The following is a 25,717-nucleotide window of genomic DNA, read 5'->3' on the forward strand; positions in this document are numbered from 1 at the left end:
GTTGTCCCAACAAAAAGTTCACCATCTTCAGGTCAACACAAATAAACCACTTATGCTGATCATAACCAATTTTCTCCAGCACATACTTCACCGCTTCATAGTTCTCCTTCAGTGTGGTCGAGTGAGCCAGGGGTATAGAGGCAAACTGGTTGCCGTTGTGTAGCAGAACACATTTCAGTGATCGCTTGCTGCTGTCAATGAACAGTCTCCAATCTTTGGGTTGGTACTGTGGTACTCCAAGCTTGAACAGAAGCTGCGCAATATCTGCACAGTACACCAAGTCCTTCTCTTCCGAGAAAAAACGGAGGTACTCTTGATGCCTGTTGTGGAAGAAGCTGATGCAAGCACTGTCAGAGAGGAGGTTTTTTCCCTTCAATCTGGATGCCAACAGTTTGGCAGAGTCCTTTGACAAGCTGAGGTCGCAAACTAGATCATTCAATTCCTTTTGGGAAAATGGATGTGGAGCATCATCTTCAAGAACCGCTTCTTCTTCTTCATGTCCTTCAACACTGGAGGCATCTTCGTCACTAATGTCAGGAAGTTCTCTGAAGATAGGCACTGGAATTTCATCACAATGAGCTACAGGACGATGTGCTGATTGAAGATCAGGATACTTGAGGCTGCTCGGGTTCTTTCTGCTGATCCCAGTCACATCAACAGCACAGAAGTAGCAGTCAGTGACATGGTTTGTCGGCTCCCTCCAAACCATGCGAATTCCAAAGTTCAGACTCCTCTTGCCATTGGTCCACCCACGTAGAGTCTCGGTGCATGCCTTGCACACCATGTGTGGTGCCCAAGCTTTATGCTGGTCACCAAGTTTAATACCAAAATAACTTTATGCTTTGCCACATCAATTTATGGAAGATTTCAAGGTTTTATGACTTCAAACTGATCCCTTTTCGACATAATCACCCAGAACTATCGGACCTGAATACTTCTTGTCATTAAAATAATCATTTCCAATCAAAACAATTATTTGACATGGCATTTTACCCTCACCAACTCCTTCTAAAAGGCTCCACACAAGCGTACATGTGAACAAAAACTTTAAAAAATGACATGTGGCCATAGCTCAAAAACTTGACCTGATTGAGCAAAACCAATGTGATTTTTGGATTCAGCGCATCAGATTCGTCCTAAATCAACTGAAAAAAACCCGCAGACAACAAATATTATTATTACTGTGTTATGAAGAATATGTGTGAAGAGGAAATCAGCTGGGTTGTTTGAGAAACGCCTCTGCCAGGTTAAAAATATAATAATGGTGAGTAGAAAATGGCTACGGGATACTTTTGCTCTATGACATGACCTTTAGGTATAAGTATTCATTAACTAGTTTTCAGCTTTTGCTCAGAAGACAAAAAGATAACTTCATTGGCTATGCGGGGGGGGGGGGGAGCAGCAACATCATATTTTGGTGTTTTCAGCATGTTGCCAATGAGATACAACCAATTTGATTTGCAAACCAGAATGTATTAATTCAAGAATATGGGACAAACATTCAGACCCAACCTTTCAGAAATCAAGTCCTTACAAAGTGTCTTAGAGATAAGAAAGATACATGAATAAAATCACAACATTAAAATATAGCAATCTACTTCCCACTGGGACTTTGATCACCAACTGCCCTGTTGGGAATGGGTTAAAGTTTAGCTGGAATAGCCCACCTAACACCCCCTTTCACAACTCCTTTGTCCCAAAAGGGGACTTCACAAAACCTTTTAAAGATTAACCTGATGAATGAAAATGCAGAACATGTCCAGTCTCAGAAGAGGTTTGGTTTCCTTGAGAAATCTTAGTGACCTGCTATTTGGTAATCCTGTTATTTTAAAGCTTTTTGATATGCTGAGAACTTCAGCTGTAAAGCAAACATGTTTTTTTTAAGCGACTGGATGCTGCTACGGCCTCGCCAGTTTGATATATGATTACCTTCAGACTTCTCCTTTTGCAAATCATATTTAACACCGCAGACTTGTTACCATCATAAAAGTTTGTAAATGTACATGGCAACCTATAAGTACCGGTAGGTCATACTTAGTGTATATGTCTTACTCTCAGGCACTCCTTTACCTGGGAGTAAGTCACATTGAGCACAATTGGGATTACTTCTGGGAGTCATATACAGTGGTACCTTGGGTTAAGTACCGGTACTTAATTCATTCCAGAGGTCCGTTCTTAACCTGAAACTGTTCTTAACCTGAAGCACCACTTTAGCTAATGGGGCCTCCCGCTGCTGCTGTGCTGCCGGAGCACAATTTCTGTTCTCATCCTGAAGCAAAGTTCTTAACCTGAAGCACTATTTCTGGGTTAGCGGAGTGTGTAACCTGAAGCGTATGTAACCCGAGGTACCACTGTATATGTAGGGAGCACGGTTAATGTTTTTAATTGCACCCACAGAAGAACTTGCATAAGCACAAATGCAACTTTCCCTCCTCTCCTTGAATGCCCTTCAAATCTGGGCCTTTTTAGTTCCATCATCTTTGAATGCAGGTAAGTGGCTGCAGGATTGACAAACACATTTTTACAAATAAGAATTTAAGTTCTCTGACTTTTCCAAGTTTATGTGCCTAGGATTGAGCCATGAAAGAACACATTTTGCTTTGTGTTTTTCATAATGTTTAATGCACTTTCAAATTCTTGAGAAAATGAAAAACGTCCAGACTTTTAAGACCTATAAAGTTTGTGTCACAGAGTTCCCAAAGAATCCTAAAAGAAGAATACCCTTTTGGTTTCAGTCTGCTTTTCTTCCCCTACAGGGCCTCTGGTGTTGCAATGACAAGTGATTTTTCCTCTGAGAAACGCCCTGCCCAGCCCCTCAAATAGTGTGTACAGTAATCTACATATCCAGAAAATGGGGCTGTTCCAAGTCAGAGGCAAATAAGAACAGAGTTTGCAAACTCTCAGAGGTCAATGAGAGCATAGCGTGCGAGTGTTTGTGATTCGGAATTGCTTCCTCTTCTGCTATATACTTTTATTGCACAACTTCTGGTCACGCAGAAGCAAATCTGCCTTTTAAAAGGGGTTGTGACAAGACTGAGACAGCCAACAAGATGGCCCAGAGAAAGGCAATAGAGAATCTTTTAGCTACGCTTCAAGTGGAGGAGAATGAGGAGCTGCTGTTTACTTACAGAGGAGTGCTGTATCCAAAACTTTGTAGTCCTGAGACCTTTGAAGCATTGGAAGCCATGGAAGCTAGGAAGGACGATAGGCTGATTGTTGCTTATCCAAAATGCGGTGAGTATCCAGCTTTTAATGGAATTAAAGGGGAATGGATTTGGTTACCAATTGCTATCTGACCACATACGATTTATATGTTTATTTCCCCCATGTAATCTGGATTTACAGTTTCCATGTTTCATTGTGCTTTTTATAAATAGTAAATGAGGATTTTGACTCCACAATGAATAACCTGTTGTGTGGAAGTGCCTTCTATTAAAGTTTGAACAAGGAAACCAGTGTTTATTTGATACCCAAAATGAACTGAAATGGGTCCCAGGTGAATACATTTTGGGGTGCCTGGATTCCCTCTTTCCTCAGTGGCTGAGCACCCCACAACAGCCATGAGCAGCGACTCAAGGCCCTCTTTTATGTGGAGAGGAGATGTGTGCCACCTAAGTCCTTGGCTCCAACCCATCCTCCATGTGGCTCAGTGAGGCTTCTGAAAGCCCAGGCAGCATGTTACCAACAGCAGGTAGGGGGGTGGCTGTGGGAAGGCTGGGCTGGGGCCAAGTGGGGAGGAAGCTGTCTCACATAAGAAGAGGGAATAAAAGACTGCAGTCTCCAGGGCCAGCCAAGGGGCTTGCATGGTGGTGACAGCCATTTAATCTGGATTTATCATTTCCATGTTTTGTTGTGCTTATCAGAAATGGTAAATAGGGATTTTGGATGCCTTTGAAAACCTGCATGCATGAGCACCTGCGTCCACAATGAATAAGCTGTCATGTGGAAGTACCTTCTGTTGCAGTTAGAGCAAACAAACCTGTGTTGTTCCTTTTTTAATCAGGGGGAGTCACTTTTGAAGGGGCAACTGGAGTATTGGTGAGGGTTTTCTTTGTTGGCCCTTTGTTGGAGAAGCAGCTCTTACTTTCTCAAATACCTGTGCCCCCTTTTCACCTTCTTTTTCTTCCTTTTATCTGCTGGTATTGTCTTTCTGTCTCCCTCTCACTTTCTTTTGTACTTTGTTCACTTTCTTCCACCTTGTGCCATCTTCTCTGCCATTTTAATCCACTCCTCTGTGACTCTTGTTCCCGCCTAATGTCAACTTGCCTGAAACTGCTCTTTGTTGCCCCTTTGTTGGATGAAATATGAAGAAACCCCCTGGATTCTCCCACAATGAAGCTTTTGTTCCAAAAGAATTGTTTCCCTTCATTTTCAAAGTCTTGACCCTTTACAGTTTGTTTACAGCTTGCATGATGGCGACAGCTTTGTCGTGACTTACCTGGTGTCACCTTGTGACCCACCTGCAGCTCCCAACCCACTGGTTGAAGACCGACGATTTAAGCCGACTGCCATATATGAACATGACTGCATTTGGTTGTGCAGCTTATGCTCTTGTGATTCATATATGTCTCATTTGCTTTTATGTTGCAGGTACTAACTGGGTGCTCCAAATGGTAAATGACATGGTAGCCACAATCCCAAGTTACAAGGACTTACCACCACTGGAAAACCTACAAATGCTTGAATTTGGACTGCCTACAAAAGTTCAGGTAGGGTAAAGGGGGGAGGGAGAGAAGTGAATACCTAGAATCAAAGAATTGTACAACTTGAAGAGACCCAAATGGTCATGTATTCCAAACCCCTTTGTTTAGTTTGTTATTCTTCTTCTGTCAATATGTAACTCAAAGTTGTTGTTGTTTTTGAATTATAAAGCTCAATAAAAAGAAGGGGGAAACAACCCCTCTAGATCCTGAAACAACAACAGGGTAACATTCCTCTAATTCTTATTCTAGGACATGGACAAGCAGCCTTCTCCACGTATTTTTGCTACACATTCTCATTATGATAATATTCCCAAATCTTTTTTTGAGAATAAGGTGAAGGTAAGTGACTAGCTTCACTACTATTATGATTCCCTAATACAGCATTTAATTACAATAGTGAGTACTGTACTTAATATAGATATCTTAATTTGACAGATCTTGTCATATTGTCAAAGCAAATTCTACAACAGTTGGCCTAAATCCAGGCTAACAGAGCATTCCAACCCTCCCTCGGACTGGGCTGAAGATTTGTGTGAGGACTGAGCAGAGTTGTTCCTCTGCGCGGCTCTCCTGGCTGGTTTGGATTGCTCTCTCCTGCTTTGGCTTAGTTACTCATGACTAAACCCATTGATTTCAATGGGACCTGGGTACAACTAAACTCTGGACCCACTGCATTCTTTGCATAGCTGGAGGCAAAGGTGCTGCTTTATCTGTAATCTCTGTGTGAGGTAAGGGACCTTTGAAACTGTTCTCTTTACATGCGGGTCTGATGAGCCAAGCCACAGAATTATGTAGACAGTCTCCTTTTCCCCATCTTCTTCCTCCGAATTAGATACTCGGTTTTACTTGGGGGAAATTCCGAAGAGGGAACTATGAAGCAAAACCACCCCCCAAGTCTCTCCAAGGCAAAATGTTATTAGAAGCGTTATCTACTTTTGCTAAACTTCCTGCCTTTTGTTGTGGCAGTCTGTTATATCCCCACAACCAGTTTAAGCGAGATGGGCAAGAACAGACAACATTTTAAGACACCAGCTTTTTCAACATTTCCATTTCAGTTTGCACTGATATGTTACTTTCACTATGTCCGCAACCTATGGTCTGCAGATCGCACCTAATGTCAAAATTGCATATACTCAAAACACATTGGGTTCAATGGTAGTTGGGGCTGCCCAAGTCATTTCCCCCAGAACCCTGCACCCCCTTTTAATTTTTTTAAAAAATATCTTCCCACTTGCGTAAAGCTAAATGAGCTCAAGCTTGCAACTTGTCTGCATTTAACTTGCGCAATAACAGCTTTACTTGTATGGCGGCACACAAGGCAGAGAGCTCTAAAGCACTTTTCCTGTCACAGAAAGAGCTTTTAAGCTCTTAGCCTTTCTTATTGGGCTCTGGGAAGGTCTCGCATATGGTCTATGAGAGGCTCCTGGGAGAAATTGTGGGAGCCACGTAGAGCCTGTGTGAGAGGCTCCCTTCCAGAGCAAGGCACGGAGCTTAAAAGCTCTGCCTTAGGTAGGGGCCAATGGCCTCCTTGATGTGTCAGCTCCAGAAAGTTAGAGATGTTTGCACAGGGGAGGTTCCAACAAAATCTAATATCTCTTCTTTTCTTTTAAAATAGATGTTGGTAGTATTTCGAAACCCCAAAGATGCCGCTGTATCCTATTACCATTTTTACAACAAAAACCCTGTTCTTCCAGATGCCAGTTCTTGGGATGATTTTTTTCAAAAGTTCATGAGTGGCGAAGGTAGGTTAGAAGTTCTCACTTTCTGTATTTCTGAAACTTCCTACAAAGTATTTGTGTAGAACTTCTGTTCAGATGAAAGGCAAACAAGTTTCAGATCACCAGGACTCTTGATTGCAGGGAAAAGCCCACAGTCGATATTTTTTTTGCTCAGACTTGCATCATCAGTAGTTGTCCTCCAGATGGTGGTAGATAGCCAGACTCATCACTGATGGGTGATATGAATTTAGGCATCTTTTCAACACCTGATGATTTGTGTACAGATTTTACATGTCATAAAATGGCTGGTGTTTATCAGTATTGGGTTAAACAGAATTAACAAAGTGTTGTATTCTCATTGTATGATATGTGCAGCTTTTGCCAGCAACTGATATTATTTTGTATACCCCACCCCACACCCGGGATTTGAAATATGCTGTTTGCATTTCATTTCAGTTTGTTGGAAATCCTACTTTGACCATGCTCTTGCTTGGGACAAACATATGGATGATGAAAATATCATGATCATCACATTTGAAGAGCTGAAAGAAGTGAGCATTCTTTGAAATTGAGATAACGATTCTGTTGTGCATTTATTTTCTTAGATGGCCTAATCAAGCTGTATGTGGAAATTAAGACAGGTGTATTGATGGTTGTTGAATTGGTGAAGGGAGGGGTGTTGTTTTGCTTTTCTGTTTCTGCTCCCTTACCCCCCCCCCAATTGCCTTTGGTTTTCTTTTCCTTAATAAACCTGTAGTTAATAATTATTAGAAATGCATTCATTTTTGACTGAGGTTTGGAAGTTTTTTCTCATGCTGCAAAGTACTTTCTGCTATGTTTCTTCCAGTTTGACTTTGCTTCTGCCACAACTATTTTTGTTAAGAGCATGAGCAGTGTGTGTTTGTGTGTTTGTGTGTCTGTGTTTCCTTTAGCAGGTTTGCATAATTTAAATGTTTTAAAATTAAAAAAATAAATTGCAATCCTGCAGTTCATGAAATACTAAGCACACCAATATGCCAGTCTGATTAAGTATTGTGGTGTAATCTCTCTGGGTGTGCTCATTCACAGGCTAACTATCAGAAGTAGTGTTCCAAACTTTTAATCATCTCAAACATTTCTGAGTTAAAAGGAGTATAGATGATTGGAAATGGGGAAAAAATGGATAGGAGATATTTGTGTGGGGCATGCTTTTCAAGGAATATAAGTTACAGAAGCAAATAGAAAGCAGTGGCGTAGCATGGGGTTGCAGGGGGGCCGGCCGCACCGGGCGCAACATGTGGGGGTTAGGGGGCGCAAATCCACGGATTTGGGGCGTGCAAATTACTTGCCTTGCCCCGGGTGCTGACAACCCACGCTACGCCACCGATAGAAAGTTATAAATAATGCACCTTTGCTATGGCAATGTTTCTGTGCTTCTTTTCACACTGCACTTATTTTGCTAATATCAGATGCACCTTTTTAGAATAGCTAAAGCACATACATTTATGAATATATTTATTCAGATGTTTAGCATTCTTGAATCTTAGGGCTGATTCTTACTTAGAAATCTACCTTAGTACCAAATATATTTATGAAGTCATAACTAACTTTATTGTTATTTTCCAGAATCTTCACGAAGGGGTGAAGCGAATAGCTGAATTTTATGAACTACCTCTGTCGGATGAAATGATTAAATCTGTTGCAGAGAGCTCTACCTTCCAAGCAATGAGCAGTAAATCTGAAGAAACACATGGTCGTTTTGCTCCTGTCCTTTTCAGAAAAGGTACTGCAGTATTGATTTTATGCCACTAGTTTACAATGAATTCTATTTCTTCCAGTAACACAAGCACCCTCTAGTGGTGCCATTTATGAAAAAAACCAAAATAGTTTTGACCCATTTCCTTCTTTCTCTCTCCTATCCCATATATAGAACCAAAGTTCAAAAGCACTAAGAACCCTTATAAAGCCTCTGTAAGACCATTCTCATTTTCTTGCTATCATTAGAACAAGAACGTCTTATGGTCCAGAATAATTTACACATGTCATACTTTAAATAGGCAAATTAGTCTGCAAAAGTGGAAGCTACTTGTGCTGTGATATCACAGTTTTCTGCATTCTTTCCTACCAATGATATCCAACTATGTAAAGCAGGCTTCCTCAACCTTGGCCCTCCAGATGTTTTGAGACTACAGTTCCCATCATCCCTGACCACTGGTCCTGCTAGCTAGGGATCATGGGAGTTGTAGGCCAAAAACATCCGGAGGGCTGAGGTTGAGGAAGCCTGATGTAGAGTAAGAGGCATAAAAATCATGAGCCCAGGGCAGCTCATGCTTTGTTATGTCAATAACAAGACAGTTAAAACTGTGAATAGTGGTCTACGTGATCTGGGAGTTGGGGATCCTATTGAACTTGAAAGGTTCTAAGTGGACAAGCATAGGAGTGCACAGTGGATAGATGGAATTCAGTGGGGCTTATTTGCAAGTAGGTTGGGATAGAAATAATACCTAAGTGCTCTAACTGTAAACTAATTAGCCACAGTATAAATTACTTCACTGTGTAACTTAAACCACACTATTCTTTACAATGCTACCACATCACGTTTCTTTAATCAGAACCATTTTGACAGGGATAAGCTTCCAATTTTGTTTTTGTTTTTCCATTGTTTTCAGACAACAGAATATTTATACAGATCACAGCAAGCTTCTCTACTCTTTCTCATGTTTGCATTTTTCTTGACTGGTGTCAGACTCCACCCCCCACCCCACCCCAAAAAAGAATAAGTTTTTTTCACCTGCTGCAAAGATAGGAGACATCCGCAGCAGGCGAGATGATTTGAGAGTTCTACAAGTTTACAATATACTGAAATTATAATTATGTTAAATTCTCTTATATAGCTACTAGAGGAGTAGCCAGTGCATTACAAGGAAGTAAGAATGATATTTTTAAAATCTTGCCTTAAAAACATGTCAGCCATCATTGTAAGATAATATATTTCATGGTGTGTGTGTCTGTGTGTGTGTGCACACGCTTCTTTTAATTCTCAAAAATCTCTTCTCTCTTCTCTTGGGAGGAAAAGCTGTGTTTCAATAACGATGATGATGATGTTAAAAGAAACAGAAATATTTGAAAAAGAAAACCTTGCAACTGCATGCACAATGCACACATATACCCCTCAAATGTTTCTGTCACTCACTCTTCACATCCCCAAACAGCCCATTCTGATGCATGCTAGTAATGCTCTTCCTTGCTTAATCCCAAGAAAGGGAGCATAGGGTTGCAGGATGAGAAGCATGACAGTACACCCTTCTGCTTTAACATTCCAAAACCATAAATCTGATCTGTGAACATCTATATAGGAAGAAATATATACAGTGGTACCTCGGGTTAAATACTTAATTCGTTCCAGAGGTCCGTTCTTAACCTAAAACTGTTCTTAACCTGAAGCACCACTTTAGCTAATGGGGCCTTCCGCTGTCGCCGCGCCACTGGAGCAAGATTTCTGTTCTTATCCTGAAGCAAAGTTCTTAACCCAAGGTACTATTTCTGGGTTAGCGGAGTCTGTAACCTGAAGCGTATGTAACCCAAGGTATCTCTGTAGTGAGATTCATTTTTCATTGTTTCTTAATAGGTGCTGTGGGTGACTGGAAGACTTTGTTTACTGAAGCTCAGAGCCGGGAAATGGATGCAAAATTTGAAGAGTGCTTAGCAGGAACTAAACTGGGTGCAAAGCTAAAATATGAGCAATATTGTAAATTTTAAACCTTTGGATTTGGAGGTTATTAAGAATAAAATGATGTTTAAGTGCTAGATACATCTATGCACAGAAAATTTTTAAAAATGCTCTCAGTCATTTTTGCTTTAAAATCATGTCATCAAATTCCTAACATACTAAATGGGGACAGCATGAAGTTCAACACATATGTGTTACGAAGTATTTCTGGGGTGGTGATCTCTTCTTTAATGGCTATGTCCTACTTCAGAAGATATGCTGTACTTGTTTTACCTTCTCAGTCATATTGTGGAGCCAAAACCCACTGTCCCATTTTGGCATACACAGTCTATGCCAACAATACCGACCCACCTTGCAGCAGTGTTGCAAAGATGACAGAGGTACTCTCTGCAACATGCTTTATAAGCACTTACTTTATAATACTTAACTTTTACTTATTTCAACAAAACATCTGTCCTCAAAGACAGCAATCCTAGTCCCACACCTCACAACTGTCTACATGCACACCATACATTTAAAGCACATGGTTCCCCCAAAGAATCTTGGAAACTATGGTTTACACCTCACCACACTACATTTCCCAGCACCCTTAACAAACTGCAATTCCCAGGATTCTTTGAGGGGAAGTCATGTGCTTTAAATGTATGGGCTAGATGTAGAATCGCAGGTGCATTTAATTCTCACAGCAACTGGCAAAGGCATAACTCCTGATAGAAGCTTAGCAGGCAGTGCATGAGGGTCCTGAATGTTTGAATGGTCTTCACAGTAACAACAAATGCAGAAAGCTACCATGGCAAAGTATGGCAGGTGTGGGGAATCGTTGACCCTCCAGATGTTGCTCCCACCATCCCCAAGCCATTGGCCGTGCTTGCAGCAACATCTGAAAAGACAAACATTCCCCATACCTGAAGTAGGTAAACAAAGGCATTCTGTGCATGATCAGAGGAACTTCTCTGTATTTCACTCTTTCAAGCTCAGCTCAAAAATGATAAACATGTATTAATTTTCAGCCTCTAGTAAATCATATCTTAAAGTAAGCCTTGTATCAATCTGGCTTTGCTATTAGCTGACACTGACAGGTTTTTTAACCAATTCTCACTGACCCAGTTACTAGCACAATTACATTCTGGGACTGATTCTTCGAGTTTCCTTCGCAGTTAGACTTAACAGTGCCATTACAATACTGTATATTACAACCCTTCAAGGCTTGTACCAGATACGTATACGTTGCAACCTGAAGCACAGTTCTAACCATGTTTAGTCATCCCATTGACTTCATTGGGTCTTACTCCCAGGTTAATTGGGGTTAGGACTGTGGCTTGAGTTGTTCAACCTCTACTGATACATGACGATCATTGTTCATGGTCTTGGGTATGAATTTGAAGGCACATGAAATAGCGACATTATGGAAACTGAGATGTGGGACCGGCGAATGTCAGAACAGGAGATCATCTGGGAACCCCAGGTGCAGTTTTTTGTCCCCCCCTGCTCAGTGTCTGCTGTCCTGGGCTCCTTTGGGAGGAAGGGCAGGGTATAAATCAAACAAATAATAACAATTCACATTAGTCGAGCCTTGAAATTGAGGCATGCATTTGCTCAATGCCAGATTAAGCCACCTAACGCCCTAGGCGAGCTGCTGAGATGGAAGACAGCTAGGATCCCTAATCCCATTACTCAAGTCAGTTTCGGCAAAACATCCATCCATTCATTTCTATGCCGCTTTATAACTCGAAGAAGAAGAAGAAATCTCCAAGAGGTTTACAGCCCACATCAAACTATCAGAGAAAGCAAAGCAAAATAAAACAATGCAGAGGAAAGTCAAGTTATAAAGCATGCATTCAAAGCAACATAATTAAACGAAGACATCACCATAACCGTTGCAAAATAACACTTTATGAAAGGGATTCAGATAAAGTTGGAAGACGAATGATTCAGTCAGGTATGCCCCCCTCCCCGATGCCTCTGAACCAGAACCCCTTTTGAGGCGCAGTTATAAAAACAACCGAGGGGGGGGGAGGGAACTCTCCTAGCGACCAGGCCGGAAGTTCCAAAGCCGACACGTTCCCGGTACCGCCAGCGGCGCGTTTCAGTTTCGATTCTCCGCGGTGGCCGCTTGTCCCGGGGAAGGAGCGGAGCCCGCTTGTTGCAGGGAAACGAAAGCGGAGCAGCAGCGCTTCCCGCAGACGGACGAGTCTCCCGCTCGGAAGCAGTCGTCTGCAGAGGGGGCCCCGCCGCTTTTGGCCCGGACTTGTCCCAAGGAGGAAGCAGCTGCCCACCGACTACCCAGTGGCGCCGGTGAGTACGCCGAGGTGGTCCTGACCCCGCTGACGGGAGGCGTCCAAAAGTCGGCGCCCCGGGGCGCGGGAGGAATCCCACCCGATTCTTACTCGTGCCAGCCTGCTTAGTTCCAGCGGGACTCCTTCCGAGGACGTGGGCTTTGGGCTGAGGCAGGTGGCCGCCTTGCAGGGGCGCGCCGAGAGGAGGGTTCCTTGCCCGGGCAGAAAATCAGTTATTTTGTGGTCCATTGCCTTTTTACTGCCAGGGAGGGCGAGAGGCACTTCTGGAAGGTTCTTTGCCAAACACTCTTCACGGCCTCGCCCCTTGACTTGGGCAGGAAGGGAGAAGGGCGCTCCGCTGTGCCCCAGGGCAGGCGGTCCTCCTGTGAAGAGCATTTTGGCCAGCCTGGGTCCAGGGGACGGCGCGGGTGACCCTGCTTGGCTTTCCTCCTGGAAGTTTGTTTTGGCCACGGCGTCACCAGTCACCGGGCGCTGTGCTCCTTATCAGTTGGTTCACCATGTCCCAGGTCACAGAAAAGCAGTCAGCGTTTGAGTTAATCTAAACTATGAGGCTGGATCGATAGAATTGTCGAGTTCGAAGGGACCACGAGGGTCATCTAGTCCAACCCCATCCAACGTGGGGCTTGAACCCACCACCCTGAGATTCAGAGTCTCACACTCTACTGGCTGAGCTATGCCTGTAGCTGCTCAGTAATAAGGAAAGGGATGGTTGAAAATTGCCCATTGAAAAGTTCGCAATAGAATTTTTCTTCTTGGCATCTAAGGTCTTCTCTGCATTCTTCCCATAGAGCTGCTGACAAGCTTTCTGATAGGGGAAAAGGGAGAGTGTTGTAGGGGCTCCTGTGATGTTAGAGGGAACAGAGAGAGCCACTCTCATGCCCCTTTTGGCCCCACCACACGGAGTGGCAGATTGGCGCTAGTCTGGTGGTGGTGGGACAAAAAAGTGTGAGAGAGTCGCTGTTCATTTCTTTTCTTGGGGAAATGCCTTTGCTTCCACTCCCAGTTTCCCAGTGGGAACGCTTCTGAGCAGCTTCCAGTTCTACAGTTCTTTGAGTCTACGATTCTGTGTTTGTGTTGGGCCTCCTGGGGAAGTGGTGGTGGAAACCACTGTTGTGTACCACCAGTGCCGTGGTGTGAATGGGGGTGTGTGTGTTCCCCACAGTCTCTTTTCCAAAGTGCTCTGGTTTTTCTCCTGGTTTCTGTACTTATAACATAAGGGGGGGGGGAGTGTTGTTAATAATGCAGTGTTCCTTCTTCGAATTTATTTCAGTTTCCTAGCCTGTACCAAAATGGCAGACAACCAAGCTGTTCCAAGAATGTACATGGCAAAACTTAACGAGTATTGTCAGAGAAGACGTTTACGATTGGACTATAAGGATCTTGGTTTCGATGGCCCATCTCATAATCCTGTGTAAGTGGATGAGGAATGTTGGGAAGTGGGGACAGGGAGGAGTGAGGAAATTTCACACTTCCCTACCGGTTGTATTTTATGCAAAAAGTAAACAGGGCAGGAATATTAGTATGGCAACTAAATTAAAGGATCAATTTTTTTGGATAGCTTTTCCCCCACACCTATGTAAAGTCCTGCCCAGTTTACTTGTGTACAACAGAAACACTTCCTTAATCGTCCCAGTTTCTTGGTCCACTAAGATTTTCCATCTCCAGAGAGAAAGCATAACATAGGACCAGGCTTCCCCCACCCCCAAGACCTGACATTACCATTTGTTTCTCATTCCAATTATAAGGGTGAGAGAAAGTAGTGCATTTTCTGTGTTGTTTTGCTTCGTTTTCCTTCTCTTGCAGATAGGTTAGCAAACTATCCTTAGAAGCTGCACTGTTGAACCCTCCTACTCTCCAGACAGCTGCTTGAAACAGCATCTAATTTAGTAGGATGGCTTACTGTGGCTCTCCAGATGTTTTTGGACCCTGGCTCCCAAAGGCAGCATGGCTGATTGTCAGGGATGATGGGCGTTGTACTCTAAAACATATAGAGGGCACATGGTTGGTGAATGGAGCCTTATAGGACACAAAAGGGAAGCTAGCATTATTTACAAATAATAGGAATGAGAGATTTACAGGAGCAAACTATCCAGATATTTCCCATTTCTGTTTATCCAGCATACAAGATTTAAAGCATAAAATTCAATCTGCAAGCATATTTTGCAGACTGGGGGCTTTTAACTCTCTCTTTTTCATTGCAGATTCACTGTAGCAGTTGAAATAGATGGAAGGCAGTATAGCCAAGCAACAGGTAAAAGCAAGAAGCTGGCAAAAGATCATGCAGCATTCTTAGCTTGGGAGTCCATAGAAAGAGAACTGCCAGTAAGTAGACCATAAAGGATACATGTCAAGACATACAAATAATCTAGAAAACAGAAAAGAGCCTTTGATCTTGAGGTATACTAAAAAAAACCCAATCTTGTACAGTGGTACCTTGGGTTACATACATACGCTTCAGGTTACAGACTCCACTAACCCAGAAATATTACCTTGGGTTAAGAACTTTGCTGGTACCAGGTCAGAACTAGGAATGACACGCACCTATCTTGTATCAGGTCTAGCCTTCTGGCCTTTGCCTTGTATGCGTATTGTTATTGCCATGTAACATTGCTAAATAAGAACATAATTTTGTGAGGCCTGCTGCCAACTTAGAACATGAAACCCAAGGTAAGTACAGACCTCCCCATACCATGTAATAAGGAGTAATTCAGTGAGAAACCTCTCACTGTTCAAGCAAACTGACTTATACATATTGTTTACAGGTAGATCCTGTTTTAAGACCAGAGCAGCTGCTGCCTCCTCTGCCATCACCACAATATCCTGTTTTAAGACCACAGCAGCCGCTGCCTCCTCTGTCATCGCCACTATCTCAGTCGCCTGAGCCTGCTGCAAATCTGGCACAACCAGCTTCTTCACTTAACTATCTTGCCTTGCTCAATGAATATTCATCGAGATACAAAGTGGTGGTTCAATATGTTTTGGTTTCTAAATCTGGCCTGGATCACATGCCAATGTAAGTTGTCATTAATAATTGATTTTTTTGTTGACTACTACTCTTGACAACTTTGTTTGGTTAAACCTAAAGCTCTTAGTAATTTGTAGATAATTTGTTGTTGTTGTTTAGTCGTTTAGTCGTGTCCGACTCTTCGTGACCCCATGGACCAGAGAACGCCAGGCACCTCTGTCCTCTACTGCCTCCCGCAGTTTGGTCAAACTCATGCTGGTAGCCTCGAAAACACTATCCAACCATCTCGTCCTCTGTCGCCCCCTTCTCCTTGTGCCCTCCATCTTTCCCAACATCAGGGTCTTCTCCAGGGAGTCTTCTCTTCTCATGAGGTGGCCAAAGTACTGGAGCCTCAGCTTCACAATCTGTCCTTCCAGTGAGCACTCAGGGTTGATTTCCTTCAGTATGGAGAGGTTTGATCTTCTTGCAGTCCATGGGACTCTCAAGAGTCTCCTCCAGCACCATAATTCAAAAGCATCAATTCTTCGGCGATCAGCCTTCTTTATGGTCCAGCTCTCACTTCCATACATCACTACTGGGAAAACCATAGCTTTAACTATACGAACCTTTGTTGGCAAGGTGATGTCTCTACTTCTCAAGATGCTGTCTAGGCCTGTCATTGCCCTTCTCCCAAGAAGCAGGCGTCTTTTAATTTCGTGGCTGCTGTCACCATCTGCAGTGATCATTGAGCCCAAGAAAGTAAAATCTCTCACTACCTCCATTTCTTCCCCTTCTATTTGCCAGGAGGTGATGGGACCAGTGGCCATGATCTTCGTTTTTTTGATGTTGAGCTTCAGACCATATTTTGCGCTCTCCTCTTTCACCCTCATTAAAAGGTTCTTTATTTCCTCCTCACTTTCTGCTATCAAGGTTGTGTCATCTGCATATCTGAGGTTGTTGATATTTCTTCCGGCAATCTTAATTCCGGCTAGGGATTCATCCAGCCCGGCCTTTCGCATGATGAATTCTGCATATAAGTTAAATAAGCAGGGAGACAAAATACAGCCTTGTCGTACTCCTTTCCCAATTTTGAACCAATCAGTTGTTCCATATCCAGTTCTAACTGTAGCTTCTTGTCCCACATAGAGATTTCTCAGGAGACAGATGAGGTGATCTGGCATTCCCATTTCTTTAAGAACTTGCCATAGTTTGCCGTGGTCGACACAGTCAAAGGCTTTTGCATAGTCAATGAAGCAGAAGTAGATGTCTTTCTGGAACTCTCTAGCTTTCTCCATAATCCAGCGCATGTTTGCAATTTGGTCTCTGGTTCCTCTGCCTCTTCTAAATCCAGCTTGCACTTCTGGGAGTTCTCGGTCCACATACTGCTTGAGCCTTCCTTGTAGAATTTTAAGCATAACCTTGCTAGCGTGTGAAATGAGTGCAATTGTGCGGTAGTTGGAGCATTCTTTGGCACTGCCCTTCTTTGGGATTGGGATGTAGACTGATCTTCTCCAATCTTCTGGCCACTGCTGAGTTTTCCAAACTTGCTGGCATATTGAGTGTAGCACCTTAACAGCATCATCTTTTAAAATTTTAAAATTTTAAAAATTTTAAAATTTTAAAAGATGATGTTGTAGATAATAGTAGATGTCTTTTTGTGGTATTTGGGTGCCAGCTCATACTGAGGTTTTTTTAACTCCGGCTTTTGGGAATGGTCTGTGACATTTAGTAATTTCACCACTACTATGGCTACTACTGGGATGTGGGTGGCGCTGTGGTCTAATCCACTGAGCCTCTTGTGCTTGCTGATCAGAAGGTTGGCAGTTCGAATCCGCATGACGGGGTGAGCTCCCATTGCTCTGTCCCAGCTCCTGCCAACCTAGCAGTTCGAAAGCACACCAGTGTGAGTAGATAAATAGGTATTGCTGCGAAGAGAAGGAAAACGGTGTTTCTGTGCGCTCTGGCTTCCGTCACAGTGTCCCATTGCACCAGAATCGGTTTAGTCATGCTGGCCACGTGACCTGGAAAGCTGTCTGTGGACAAACACTCGCTCCCTTGGCCTGAAAAGCGAGATTAGCGCTGCACCCCATAGTCACCTTTGACTGGATTTAACTGCCCAGGGGTTCTTTACCTTTATCTTACTACTATCACTACTATTATTATTGATTAAATTTATATACTGCCCGTCATTTATCTACCACTTTGGGATACCCTGACCTAAATAAAATAAAATGTAGGAAAATGATATGTGAGACAGGTGGCAGTGAGTTTGTAGTTTTCTATAGCCAAAGAAAGGCTTGAGGTCCCTATGCAAGGCTTTTTCCCCCCTCCACTTCCCACATGCCCTCAAAATGGAGGACCCTTCAGAGATTTTTTGAGCTTGTTCAGGGTGAAGAGAAAATGGAAGGGCCACTATGCCTGTGTGGACTCTGCTCTGGTCATCCAATTTCTGACTCTTGACTATACGCTCACTTTTGTAACAAAAAGTTTTGCTTGAGGTCATTAGAACTTTGTATGGAGAATGGGTTCCTGCCCAAGGTCTATAGAATTGCTGCCTTCGTCTACAACAGTGTATGCTAACTTATTTCCACCCTCCCGTCTGTTATGCCTTCTAGTTTTCACTGTGTCTGTAAAATTGATGATAAAGATTTTGGTGAGGGAACAGGAAATAATAAACAAACGGCAAAACGGAATGCAGCCAGGCAAGCGTATGAAAAGTTGAATGACCAAGCAGCTTCAAGGGTATGTATTTCATATTAGAGGAAAACAACAGACTGTTTTTCATGTGTAACACTTTAATGTATTTTTAATCTTTATTGGAAGCCGCCCAGAGTGGTTGGGGAAACCCAGCCAGATGGGTGGGGTACAAATAAATTATTATTATTATTATTATTATTATTATTATGTTTAATTGTCAGTGTAGCCATTTTCTTTGCAGGAAGTGGGCGTGTCCTATGAATAGTTTTGCCAGCTCTCACCAGCCCCTGCCAGCAATGTGATACTTGTTGGGGTTGATGAGAATCATAGAATTGTAGAGTTGGAAGCTACCATGAGGGTCATGTAGCCCCTGCATCTTTTGCCTGATGTGAGGGTCTACTGACTGAGAGTTATAGTCCAAAACATCTGGAGTGCACTGGGTTGGCCAAGGCTGGTTTAATCCCTTTCATTTCGTTGCCATTCTTACTTTTTGTTGCAGTAGATTTTTTTTAATTCACGGTTAAGGTATAATTCCGAATTGTTTTTCAGGCAGAAAGAAGTGCTTCCCTTCCAAATAGTTCTACAAATAGTTCTAGAACTCCATTACACAGTAATTCCCAAGAATCATCACCAGAGGCATCTGGGACGTAAGTTAAACATTTAATGATGTCTCTTTAAAGTACTCTTATTCTAATTTTTTGTTGTTGATTTAATAGCGATGCTGTACAATATAGCATTCCATAATGAGCAAAAGTGACACTTACGTATAACATAGCCTTGTAAATGGAGAGGAAGGTGTGATTGGTAGCAATTGAAACAGTGCTTTATTAATGGTAGTATCACAGCTGTGGCCCTCCTTCCCACGGGAGGTTAGATTGTCCTCTTATTTATTTTGCCAACTTCTAATGTATTTTAATCTTGCCTGTATGTGGATCTCTTATTTCAAGCCTTGTGGTCTAGTGTGTGAACTGGGCTGCTCTTTCACTTTATGCAGTAATTAAAAGTTCTTCAAATGGATTTTATACCTGCCTAATCTTTTGAATAGTCCATTTTTTAGAAGTATATTGCAGCTGAAAATACTTAAACAAGCTTAGAAAAACCTGTTTGTTATACACTTCAATTAAAGTTGTTATCCCTGCTTGAAGGTTTTGATTCAGACATTAAATCCATGGAGTTGCCTTTTTAAAAAAAAATAAAATAAAAATCATAGCAAGCAGCAAAATCATCCTCTGTGCAAAAATTGAAATCTCTTGGAGAATAAAATACAGTGTTGCTGCACAGGAACCTCTGGAAGATAACAATTGCTGAAAAAGTAACTTCATTAATGAAATTATTGAAATGTACAGGCAAACCAAATTGTTTTTGTATAATATGTCATATACAGTGGTACCTCTGGTTACGTACTTAATTCGTTCCGGAGGTCCGTTCTTAACCTGAAACTGTTCTTAACCTGAAGCACCACTTTAGCTAATGGGGCCTCCCACTGCTGCCGCGCCGCCGCAGCACGATTTCTGTTCTCATCCTGAAGCAAAGCTCTTAACCCGAGGTAATATTTCTGGATTAGCGGAGTCTCTAACCTGAAGTGTATGTAACCTGAAGCGCTATGTAACCCGAAGTACCACTGTATTGATATTGCATGGAAATCTGAAAGACAGGCAGTATGTTCATCAGCCTTAAGAATAATGGAAATTATGAAAACCAATCTGCTGAAAATGATTTTGCCTTGATTCATTCCTGTAAAGCTAATACTCTCCTCATCCTCTCTATGGTTTTCCCCCACAGGATATGCAGAAATCAAGCAAAATAATTAACTTTATAACCCAAACTATTAAATAGAAACTTAAAGGGTATTGAAGTGTATTTGAGAACCATTGAGAATTGGTTTTACGTTATCAATTATTCCTTACTTAAATCGTTTTTGTTCCTTTCTTCCTTTGGTTATAAATTAAAACCAAAAGGAAGGAAAACACTGAAAGAATTCAAAACTGCTGTTTGAAAACTTGTATTTCAGGTCTGCTGAAGAGGCTGTGGACCTTGCTTCCAACAAATCGGATAGTATAGTTTTTCTGAGCTCCGGTATATATTCAAAGTAAGGAACAATTTCAATGGCAATTTAAAAGTGGAGAAACAAATGGTGCTTGAGGAGAGAGTCTGCAGACTTTATCTAGTCTACAATTTCTGTCAACTTTTTGGAAGGATTAGGACAGGGGTAGGCAACCTAAGGCCCAGAAACTGGATGCGGCCCAGTCACCTTCTAAATCCGGCCCGCGGACAGTCCGGGAATCAGCATGCATCTCTGGGTTATTTGTGGGGCATAGGAATTCATTCATCCCCCCCCAAAAAAAAATATAGTCCGGCCCACCACATGGTCTGAGGGACAGTGGACTGGCCCACGGCTGAAAAAGGTTGCTGACCCCTGAATTAGGAGGAGCATAAGGAAAGTGTGTTTCCAGACAAACAAGTTCCTGTAGTTCAAGGATACATTCCAGCCTAGGCAAAAGATCTGGGGAAGGATGTGGAGCAGAGCTAGTGAGGGATGTCATCTGGAGAGGGGCCCAAGGGCCAGCTAGTGAGGCCCACACTAGTATACAAACAGACTTCTCTTGACTTCAGAGCATTTATGGCACCTGAAGTGGATTTCTGCTTGATCAAGATTAGGAAAGACCTGAGTTATTTGCATGACCTGGAGCAGGCATGGGGATCAACTGCACCCCTCCAGGCCTCTTGGAAATCTCCTCAGGCCACATCCCACATTGGCCCAGCTTCACGCCCCCAAGTGTTTCTGCCTGGCTGGAATACATCATTGAACTCTGGTGATGCCTTGCGCTAGCCTGGATGCAGGATACAGAGGTGCATGTATGTGGATAGAAACCAGCTTCCTGTACCAAGGTAACATTTGCATTCCTTGATCTGCCAACTCTTGTGGCCCTCCAAAGGTTGCCCAGTAGGAAATGCGGCCCTCAGACGGAAAAGCAGTCCTCACTCCTAAGGCAGAGGAGATAGTGAATGTGGAAGAGCAAGTGTTTTCCAAAAACGTGAACTAGAAACATAACCTAGGAGAGTCTGGGCACAACTGAGGCCTTAATGAAAATGCTTTTTTAATGTTAAGTTACACTGTGGTGTTTTTCATATGCTTTGTCTTGCTTGCATCGTTAAGCAGGCTTAAGTAAATATGCTACGCTCACAGGGATCATAATGGGCATGCTTTCTGGTTTTGATACAAGAAATGTGCCTATATTTTATTTGGTGGACCGTTTTTATACCTTACCAAAACAAAAAAACTGAACTACCTCCCCACCCTAAACTTCAGTTCAAGATAAAGGTAAAGGTAAAGGTACCCCTGCCCGTACGGGCCAGTCTTGACAGACTCTGGGGTTGTGCGCCCATCTCACTTAAGAGGCCAGGGGCCAGCGCTGTCCGGAGACACTTCCGGGTCACGTGGCCAGCGTGACATCGCTGCTCTGGCGAGCCAGAGCTGCACACGGAAACGCCGTTTACCTTCCCGCTGGTAAGCGGTCCCTATTTATCTACTTGCACCCGGAGGTGCTTTCGAACTGCTAGGTTGGCAGGCGCTGGGACCGAGCAGCGGGAGCGCACCCCGCCGCAGGGATTCGAACCGCCGACCTTTCGATCGGCAAGTCCTAGGCGCTGAGGCTTTAACCCACAGCGCCACCTGCGTCCCAGTTCAAGATAGCCCTCCATAAATGGCAGATAATGCTGACATTCGTTTCAAATATTTCTGTAGTGGTACAGATCGGGATTCCAGTTGTAACCATGTCGCTGACAAACTTGCTAATCGGTTTGGTGCCATACAGCTCAATGAAGCTTCTCCATCCTCTCTGGTATGAAAACTTAATTTCTATTGCCATGACAGTATTAACTATTGCTCTTGTTTGTGTGCGCTGAAATATTAATCCTGCTATAATTTCTTATAGGTCAGTACTGAATTGAAATACATTGGTCAGTCTGATGTAATTTTAAGTATACTGCCTTTCTGCCAAATGGCTCCTAGGGTGGTACACCAAGGAAATAGAAGGAAAACTGGCAGGCAACAGTGATGAGCAGGGGATGGGCTCATTCCATTCCACTGGAATATCAGAATATGCCTTATAATGAGTTAGACCAGTGGTCCATCTTGCTCAGTGCTGTACACATTGACTGGCAGCAACCCTCTAGGGTTTCAGATGGGATGTTCCCAGTCCTACCTGGAGGTGGAATCTGGGACCTTCCACATGCCAAGCAAGATGCTCTGCCACTCAGCTACAGCCCTTCCCCAATTTCAGGTTACTGGCCCTCAAGAGTAGTCTGTTCGGTTCCATTTTGTGTGAAATTTTTAAAAGAAGAACACAAAAAGTCTGTATTTCAATGGTCTGCCTTTATTCACACTTTTAATGTAAAACACACAGTTTTTTCAATGCCATTGCATCCCTCTAAAATAGCATTTTCTACGCATCTTTTGCATAAAATAGGTATTTTTGTGTGCAATCTTTGTACACTGAAACTTCATCACAAAGTGTGAAGAAGTGTGTAATCCAAATGGATGTTTTGTTCCAGTCAAATTCAGGTGCATCAGGTCAAGTCAGTCCATTACAAGAAATGGATCAAATCAACTTCTACATCCCTAGCTAAGGGGCAAAGTGCAGAAGCTATAAAGCAGCTAGTCACATGGGGTTGATTTTCCTGGGTTGTTTAACTCCTCAGATCTGGGAAGTTTGAGCTGAGGTCTGTGGAGCTCCAACCAGTGGGAGCTTCCGCCTAACCAGGACCTTGTATGGTTCAGGAAACAGGAAAAAATTTCTTCACCTGCAGTGGTCCTGTTTTTGAACTCTGATGCCTGACAATAACTGCATTCTGATTTTGAGTGGTGTTTTTGAGTTTTAAGCATTTGGCACTGTGGTAGAACTTCAACATTAATTGTTTCCTCTTGATTTTGCCATAGGCAAGTCCCAAAGGTTCTGCTGTGAGACCTAAAAAGTATGTATTCATCTTTTGAAATGGATGCCCTTCATTCAATTGATTTATCGGTTAGTTAGGGGAAATGATTTAACATCTTAAAGTAAATGGGTACTTACAGATGTTCTTGTGTTTACTGCTCAAGTGTTACAAAGTTTCATTTCCAATTTTTTTTCTTTCCTAAGAAGAGAGACACCATTGGCACCGAAATTTTCAAAGCTGAATCGAAAGCAAAGCAAGTACACCATCAATGAAAAGTAAGGGTAGCCTTTAAAAGTGCTGCTGATTTTTTTTAAAAAATAAGTTTCACCTTTTATACCTTTGAAATTTGAATTGAATTGATACTACGTGGAAAGATGGTTTGTGAAGTACTGACAAAAATGCAACTAGTCGTGTCCATGTTAGTGGTAGCTGGTGATTTTAACACACGCATTGGTCCCTGTCCAAGTACACACAGACCTTTCCATTTGCTGTCATGAAAAGGTCTGATCAAATTACAACAGCTGATCTCCTTTAACAAGCTGGTAGTTTAATTGAGTGGCTGTTTTTTGTGTGTGAGCTATGCTGGTGTGTGTTGTTGTTTTTAATATTGTGTGTTAGGTTTTTTTTTTTTTACTATTGATTATTGATAGCTGCTGTCAGGGAACTGCCATCAGCTCAGAGGCGAGAGATGGAAGGGCAGTTGTGTTATAGCGAGCCTCCGAAGATCTTGCAAAGGAGTTCCTTTTCTGGCAAGGAGGAAAGCCCCACCTCCAGTGGAGAAGAGGGGCAAGGACCAGAGGATGCTAGGGAGAGCCTTAACACCAAGCCTGAGCAAACCGGAGAGGCGGGAATCACACCCTTGCCAGCGCCCATTCTGCGCAGTAGTCTTCGGCACAGGGAGGGGTGGAAAAGGCTGGGGGTGACGCGACTTTTATGCTGGGGGAGGTACAAAGACCGACCACTCCCGGATTCTGCTAGCGATTGAGCCAGCCATGAACTTACGACGCTCTTCACTATAAATAGTTTGCACCAAGAATAAAGCCTGGAAAAGACAGGTCGGAGTCTTGCCTGGTTACTCTCGAGCAACCACAGCAGCATCTGATAGCTGCCTTGTGCATTCCATGAATGACAGCAAATATACCCACTTCTAGTCTGCTTGGATACCTTGGCTGTGTGCCTTTATTTCATCATTAAATTAATAATTGTTGCGGCTATATTGCCATTGTAACACTTTTCAAAGATTTTGACATTTAACACTAAGACTTGCCTTCATTTTTGGAACCAGGTTTCTGGACGAATTTGAAGATATACAGAAAATTAAATCTGGTGGATATGGAACCGTTTTCAAGGCAAAACATTTCTTTGATGGTCGATTATTAGCTGTCAAACGAGTCAAGCTTCTTGTGTAAGTTACCTTGTGTTTGCTTATTATTTTATTTAATCTAATTTAAGCTTTAACAATTTGTGCTGTTTTCCACATGTGAAATTATTTTAGTTCTAATTTTAGAGGAATTACGGGGCACTGTAAGTCAAAGTTTAAAAGAGTTAGGCTCAACAGTGGCTCAGTTGCTAATGCAGGAGTAGTCAATGTAGTGCCCTCATCCCTGGATGACCAGGGCTGACCAGGGCTGATGGGAGTTGACGTCCATCAACCACTGTGCTAATGCATGAACAAGTGACTGGGTTAAGGACATGCCATTTGCCTTTCTGTTCCTGGGCTCTATGCTGTAACGAGAATAACTATGGTTGCATCCAACTAAATTCTATTCAGAGTCGACCTAAGCATTCCAAATCAGAAGCCCTTTTTAAAAAAGTGGTCTAAAAATAATCCTCTTTACAGTACAGGCCACTCTCAACTTAAGCTGGGGTTACGTACTGGGTACAGCATGTAGAACCAAAATCGCATATAGTCAAAATACATTGGGTCCAATGGCGGGTGGACCATTGCCAAAGTCTTTTTTGCCTCCCCCTTTTATTTTTTATTTTAAATTGTCACACACATAACTTTGAATGGGTACAGGTTAAATGCATGTAAGTTGTGAGTTACCTGTTCACATATTTAGGGTTTGTTTTGCATACATTTTTAACAATACTCTTTTCCCCTTCTGACCCCTTTCCCCCACCCCAAACCAGAGGAGAAGAAGAATCAAAAAAGGAAGTACAAGCCTTAGCAAAGCTTGAGCATGAATATATTGTTCGATATTATAATTGCTGGATTGGGAAAGATAATATGCCATCGCCAGAGGATAGTGACCAGAGGTAATTCCACTGCGTAATTAGAATCTCATTAAGGTGCCATGTATTCTTGTTTTTTGCGTAAACCAGGGGTGGATAAGATTTTGGCTTTATTGGCCAGATCAGCTTTGTGACATCCCATGTTGATAGTTGGGTTCTCTTGCCCACCTGTCAGAATCACTTGCATAGGGTTCAGAAGTGCCTGAGAGTCAACTGGCTGTCAGGCCTGTGCTTAGCACTCAAAAGACCGAGCAAAAGGCTGGCAACTCGCTTTCTCCTCCTCCACCCCCTCCCACTAGCTGACGTTTATTATTTTTTGTGGGGGATCATTTTTATTGAGTTCCTATTCTAAATTTTGCGTTGTTAATGTTATTGCCCTAAGACCCTTGGACAAATTAAAGACATAAACTAAGCATTTTGGCAGTGGCTTCACTTTAGGAACTGGCATCTTTTTATTTATTTTATTTATCACTATGTTT

The 25,717-nt window shown here is 42.6% G+C and overlaps 1 protein-coding gene across 1 annotated transcript in view; it reads left to right on the forward strand.

Annotated features, from left to right (window-relative positions):
• Positions 1–2,755: 2,755 nt before the first annotated feature.
• The window catches only part of LOC309366267 (interferon-induced, double-stranded RNA-activated protein kinase-like), a 28,647-nt gene continuing 5,685 nt past the window's right edge, over positions 2,756–25,717 (forward strand). Inside the window, exons 1-19 of the mRNA XM_081904722.1 lie at positions 2,756–3,234; positions 4,591–4,709; positions 4,953–5,042; positions 6,319–6,445; positions 6,878–6,972; positions 8,027–8,183; positions 10,029–10,157; positions 12,161–12,425; positions 13,698–13,838; positions 14,629–14,749; positions 15,190–15,440; positions 17,987–18,113; positions 18,618–18,715; positions 20,080–20,157; positions 21,814–21,910; positions 23,008–23,042; positions 23,207–23,278; positions 24,289–24,408; positions 25,137–25,262. Coding sequence (XP_081760848.1) covers positions 3,051–3,234; positions 4,591–4,709; positions 4,953–5,042; positions 6,319–6,445; positions 6,878–6,972; positions 8,027–8,183; positions 10,029–10,157; positions 12,161–12,425; positions 13,698–13,838; positions 14,629–14,749; positions 15,190–15,440; positions 17,987–18,113; positions 18,618–18,715; positions 20,080–20,157; positions 21,814–21,910; positions 23,008–23,042; positions 23,207–23,278; positions 24,289–24,408; positions 25,137–25,262 — 2,432 coding nt within the window. The 5' untranslated portion in view covers positions 2,756–3,050. The remainder of the gene's footprint in view (positions 3,235–4,590; positions 4,710–4,952; positions 5,043–6,318; positions 6,446–6,877; positions 6,973–8,026; positions 8,184–10,028; positions 10,158–12,160; positions 12,426–13,697; positions 13,839–14,628; positions 14,750–15,189; positions 15,441–17,986; positions 18,114–18,617; positions 18,716–20,079; positions 20,158–21,813; positions 21,911–23,007; positions 23,043–23,206; positions 23,279–24,288; positions 24,409–25,136; positions 25,263–25,717) is intronic.

Source organism: Podarcis melisellensis (assembly GCF_964234715.1).
Source record: "Podarcis melisellensis genome assembly, chromosome: 3".
Classification (NCBI taxonomy): Eukaryota; Metazoa; Chordata; class Lepidosauria; order Squamata; family Lacertidae; genus Podarcis; species Podarcis melisellensis.